At 35.8% G+C, this 6,102-nt stretch overlaps 1 protein-coding gene across 1 annotated transcript in view; it reads left to right on the top strand.

The window, feature by feature from the left end:
* Positions 1-5,843, top strand: part of LOC107612869 (translation initiation factor IF-2, chloroplastic) — an 8,787-nt gene extending 2,944 nt beyond the window's left edge. Inside the window, exons 4-12 of the mRNA XM_016314634.2 lie at positions 161-310; positions 444-542; positions 643-705; positions 1,109-1,264; positions 1,387-1,452; positions 1,959-2,195; positions 3,168-3,443; positions 4,184-4,372; positions 5,225-5,843. Of these exons, the coding sequence (XP_016170120.1) occupies positions 161-310; positions 444-542; positions 643-705; positions 1,109-1,264; positions 1,387-1,452; positions 1,959-2,195; positions 3,168-3,443; positions 4,184-4,372; positions 5,225-5,380 (1,392 nt within the window). The 3' untranslated portion in view covers positions 5,381-5,843. The remainder of the gene's footprint in view (positions 1-160; positions 311-443; positions 543-642; positions 706-1,108; positions 1,265-1,386; positions 1,453-1,958; positions 2,196-3,167; positions 3,444-4,183; positions 4,373-5,224) is intronic.

The following is a 6,102-nucleotide window of genomic DNA, read 5'->3' as shown; positions in this document are numbered from 1 at the left end:
ATATTTCCTTCTATAGGATCATGGTTAGATTCTGCAATTTAAAGGATGTCTAATTGACTTACCCTAGTGGTCTTGTGTGCAGTTTCTGGCTTAATTGTTTCCTATAATTAGCTTTGTTCTCTTCTTTCCTATAGATGATATGTTATGTGTGTTCTTGTAGGCGTTTGGGGCAATGAGAGCTCGTGGGGCAAGTGTGACAGACATTGCTATCATTGTTGTGGCTGCTGATGATGGCATTCGGCCTCAAACAAATGAAGCTATAGCTCATGCCAAAGCAGCGGGAGTACCCATAATCATTGCCATAAACAAGGCATGACAACATGATTTGTTTGAATTGAATGTTTAAATAAAGAACAATAGATCATCATTTAATAATTCTTGTTCATTACTTGGTGATTGCATTAGGATTTTTGACAAATTATTATATATTCTTTTTGAAACAGATAGATAAGGACGGAGCAAATCCTGAGCGAGTCATGCAAGAGCTTTCTTCTATTGGTTTAATGCCAGAAGATTGGGGTGGTGACACCCCAATGGTTCAGGTTTTTACCTTATATTTTATACTTTTTCAACTCTCATATTTTGTTTATGCTTATGTAAGTTTATGGACGATATGTTTCTTTCTTTTTTCTTTCATGACAGATAAGTGCTCTTAAAGGGCAGAATATAGATGATCTTTTGGAAACTGTTATGCTTGTGGCTGAGGTAATTTGTTTATCTTTGGAGTCTTGACTAATTAAACTCATTTAAGCCTCCAACTATTCTATCTTGTTCTCCAATTAATTTATAGATTCTAATGTTTTTATGTTCAGAAAAGATAAGTCTGTATAGAAAACAAAATGAAGATATATGGACTTTGAAACATTCATTTCCATTTCCTTGATATCAGATATATATTTATAGATTACAATTTGATACAAAATTTATATAGAAAAAAATATTACAATTAAGTTGCTGTCACATTATGAAGTATCCTTTGTTTTGCTGACATCTTGATTTAATTTCTGTGATTTTTTGGGAATATGATGTCTATTGACTAATTGATGGTGTTTGGTGGGGCTTTCTTTTAGCTGTGTTTCATACTGACCCCTAATTATCACTTATTTAGTTGCAAGAGTTGAAAGGAAATCCTGATAGAAGCGCAAAGGGAACAGTCATAGAGGCGGGTCTTGATAAATCAAAAGGACCTTTTGCTACCTTTATTGTGCAAAATGGTACCCTCAGAAGGGGAGATATAGTAGTTTGCGGAGAAGCGTTTGGAAAGGTTGGTGGATATTTAAATTCAATGTTATAATGACTTTAAACTTTTGGTCATGGAATTTTTCTCTATTTGCATTGCTTTGTTGCCTCTGCAATTTTTAACATCCTTTGATTTGGTTCTTTCAGGTGCGAGCTTTGTTTGATGATGCTGGAAAGCGTGTTGATTTAGCTACACCCTCTATTCCCGTACAGGTTTGTTAATTCTTAGTACAGAAGAAGGCATATGATGTGTTGCTAGATTTTTCCTCATATTCATTTAGAAATGATTTGAATTCATTATGTGATGCCATAATGGTTGGCTTGACATTTCTCTGATCCGCATTTAAAAGTGAATTCATTTACATGTGCGCATTGAATTATTAGATTGCACAAGGTTTGGTATTATTATATATTATCTTTTTGAGTAATTGGGAATTTCTGATATTGAGGTAATGACAGATTTTTGTCTTCAATCCAAATCCTTGGGGCCAACTTGAAAGTTAATATAAATGAAATCTTCATTTAAAGTTAATTGCATCAGAAAAGCTTTTCAACAGCGGAGAACATCAAATACTTACGGACTTTTGATTTATCATAGTTGACATCTCCGGTCACTTTTTAAATACTGTGCACATTTTAGGTTCTAAATGCATGCCAAAAATCAGTCCTATTAAAGAATTATCTGAAATCTGTTTTCTGTCTTCTGTTCATCTTTGCAGGTTATTGGATTGAATAATGTTCCGATTGCCGGTGATGAATTTGAGGTTGTTGAATCCCTTGATACTGCACGTGAAAGAGCAGAATCCCGTGCTGAGTTGTTGCGAAATGAGCGTATTTCTGCAAAGGCAGGGGATGGCAAGATTACCCTTTCTTCCTTAGCTTCTGCAGTTTCGTCAGGAAAGCTTTCTGGACTCGACTTGCATCAACTAAATATTATCTTGAAGGTTGATCTTCAGGTATAGTCACTTCTACAAGTCTTCTTGGATTCGTAAAGCATAGTATTGATCTTAACTTTATGGAACAACTTACCTGGTTGAATTCATTAAATTTTATATTATAGATATCTTGTAGTGGTTTTATGTTATGTATTGGATCATTAAAATAAGAGCATAATTTGTGTAACTTACCAATGTATCTAGTGCCTAAATGTACTATATGTTACCCACTAGTACATTAAAGAGCATTGAGTATTTGTTACAGGAAAAACTGTATATATCAATACAGGAAGTGGACCAATATACATAGCTATTAATAATAAGAAAATATTATCTGGCCCATCATTTTGATGCGAAGCTATTTGTCAAGACATGCATTAAGGTGTTAGATATATATTTGTCTGCGAAAGCATTTTGGTATAAATGTAATTGTTTTCTGAAACCCAAATCTCCGTTAGGCCTCTATGGAATAGCCGTCAAGTCCCTAACCAAGAACTAGCCATCCGCCCCCACGGCATTGTCATCAGGGTGGCTGAACTGGCGGCAGCTGTATTATTAACAAAAAGAAATATCCATTACAACCAAAGTTTGTATATCCCTATCACTAGATTTATCAACACATCTGACATATTCTCTAGCACTTCTTGCTTATGCATGTACAACTTATTGCATACACTAGGTATTGCAGAACATTCAAACTCGAGAGAGGATTTAGATAAATGTATTTTGAATCTAGCTTATTCGAGAAAACACTTCTACTATCTAGGTCATCGATACCTATAAAAGTAATATATTGAATTCTATCTCATATCATATCATATCATATTATATATAATACATTTCCAAATTTGTTATATGCCAAATATTTGCTACGGTTAAAATATGCAAAGAAGCAATTAGTTCCTGCATTTACTACTTAAAATGTTTCATTGATAATCACTTTTGTCATTGTTTCACCCGAAATCAAAATTCATTTTCCTTGCTCTTGCCCAGGGATCCATTGAAGCTGTCAGACAAGCCCTGCAGGTGCTACCACAAGATAACGTTACATTGAAGTTTTTGTTGGAAGCAACAGGCGATGTAACCACAAGTGACATTGATCTTGCAGTTGCAAGCAAAGCAATTATTTTTGGATTTAATGTCAAAGCACCAGGTTCGGTGAAAAGCTATGCAGATAATAAAGCTGTTGAGATTAGATTATACAGAGTCATTTACGACTTAATCGATGATGTCAGAAATGCAATGGAGGGACTCTTAGAGCCTGTTGAGGTACATCAACATATCTTTTATTGTATACCCTTTTAGTGTAGATTATGCATGTGAATTTACACACTGATTATTGATGACATTTAAGTATGTTATTGTTTTTAAAGAAAAAATCTCATGTATTTTAAAGCATACTACACTTATGTTCCTGAAGGGGAGTTTTGGAGCAACGGTTGAGTTGTCTCCATGTGACCGAGGTCACGGGTTCAAGCCGTGGAAACAGCCACTGATGTAATTATCAGGTTAGGCTGCATACATTACACCCTTTGGGTTGGTCCTTCCCCGAATCCTGCGTTATCGTGGGATGCTTATGCACCAGACTGCCCTGAGACTACACTGATCTTCCTGTTCTATTGGGCAGTAATGGTCATAAATTGGGTCCTTTTCCGACAGTTATGGGGTTAGGGATCCTTTTCTTTCTGTGTTCCAGTAATGGTAATTGGTAAGTGTCTTAGGATAGAAAATGTCTGTCTTTGTCCCAATTGTCCACAAATTTCCGGTGGTGAAAAGGTGGTCAAATTTTGCTCGTCGACAGAGACATTTTGTCTGTTTTTGTATCTATTTCCTTCTCCAAATAGGTTTGTATCTCTTAGCATCTCTGTATTTTTTACTTGAGGCAGTTACCAAATAAGAACTTTGAACTGTGGTTGATGAGCACTAGGGCATGCTTTATTTGCCTTTATCTTCACTCTGACCTAAATTACTGAACATTCTGCTGTAAACTAACTGCTATCTTTTGGCAGGAGCAAATAAAAATTGGCTTAGCAGAAGTGCGAGCCACATTCAGCAGTGGTAGTGGTCGTGTTGCGGGATGCATGGTTAATGAGGGAAAGGTGGAGAAAGGATGCGGTATTCGAGTCATTCGGAAGGGGAAAGAAGTTCACGTTGGTACTGTTGATTCTTTGAGACGGGTAAAGGAGATAGTTAAAGAGGTATGTCTCTGCTTCAAAGTCCTACTTCCCATGATGTTAAAATTACGGTGTCTGATATTTCTTGTGTGTCTACTCATGTTAAAAGAAATTATAGTCTCACTGAAGATTTTTTTTTTTTTTTAATTATTAACTCATACTTCATGCATTTTGGATAGGACTGTAAAACGGGCTTGCCCAGCCTGCCCAAGTCCACGGGTTGTGCGGGATAGCCCGTTTAACTTTTGTTTGTTCACAGGGTTCAATTTTCAATCCCGAATTGTTTTTGCCCAGCCTGACGGGTTAAATGGGCTGGTTCATTTATATTTTGTTTTTGAAGAAAATTTTGAATAAAAAATCCAGTTTTAAGCTTAAAAGAAAATTTGGACAAAAAAAATCACTTTTTGGGAAGAAAATCTTAAACAAACAGCTTTTTAGTGGGTGGGTTGGGGGAAATATTGAAGTGCCGATCTTCTTTAAAAAAAATTTAAACAGGCTGCCCATTTAGCTTGCAGGATGGTCTGTATAGTCCGAAATTTAAACGGGTCTGATTTAGAGGTAAATGTCCGCCTGTTTAAGAAAGTAAATGGGCTGGTTTGACAGATTTGGCCCATTTTGACGGCTCTTATTTTTGGGTGAATGCTACAATACAATAGAAACTAATAGCCAATAGCCAAATTTATCTAGTGGAACAAGTTGCCATGGTGTTTTTGGCTGGTTTAGTGGTTTTTTGTTGTGTATTAGTTCTCCGTTTTAGTTGTGTCCTAGTTTTGTAGTGTCGACTATATAGATCAAATTGCACCATATTGCTCCATCATAAATCATATCCATGTGTAAAACATATTTATTCACGGATGCATTTTCTCTTCTGCACAGGTAAATGCTGGTCTTGAGTGTGGAATCGGGTTAGAGGACTTTGATGACTGGGAAGAGGGTGATATCCTTGAAGCCTTCAACTCAGTTCAGAAGAGGCGGACTCTTGAAGAGGCCTCAGAATCCATGGCGGCTGCTGTGGAGGGGGTAGGGGTTTAATTATAAGATCGACCAATGATGCGCCTCCATGAGATCTTGGATCATATCATGCTTTTGCCATAGCTGGTGATCCTGCAGGGGAAAAAAGGGGTTATACTTATACACTCTTCAGTTGAGTGCAATGATCATTGTGCAAAGAGGTCAAAACATAACATCAAAATCATGGTAAGGAAGGTTAGAATTAAAAAATGATGTGTTCCATTATATGCTGTAACAGTGTATATAATACTAGTCTCAGCTCCTTGTAAAGAGGGTTAAAAAAAAAAGAACTTTCAATGCGTTGATTCCTGAATAATCTTAGCAACCGTATAAGCTGAGGAAAAGCAACTGCTTTTTTTTCTCTTGCTAATTTTTTGTATGATGCTCTAAGATGGGTGCATCATCTTACACTACAGCAAAGTCTGGAAAAATTGTATTTTCTACTGTGTTTTGTTCCGACACAAAATATAGTTAGATGATCCAAGGACCAATGTAAATATTTTGGTAAAAAATCTATTTAATTTGTAATGGATTTAATTTGTGAAAATCAAAACGGTTATTGAACGATCAGTTCATTGTTTTAATAGTGGTTAAACTGTAAATGAACCAGTTTAATTAAATAATGTAACCATGTATAATTGCTGTGCCACTAGCCCACTACAAATGTTCTAAGTTTGAACTGTAACCACAAATAAAATTTTCTTTACAACATATATTAGTCCCTAATCCTTTTTGGTTTTTTA

The sequence above is a fragment of the Arachis ipaensis genome, chromosome B08 (assembly GCF_000816755.2).
Source record: "Arachis ipaensis cultivar K30076 chromosome B08, Araip1.1, whole genome shotgun sequence".
Lineage (NCBI taxonomy): Eukaryota > Viridiplantae > Streptophyta > Magnoliopsida > Fabales > Fabaceae > Arachis > Arachis ipaensis.
Note: the sequence above shows the minus strand (reverse complement) of the source record. Positions and strands in the feature narration are given on the sequence as shown.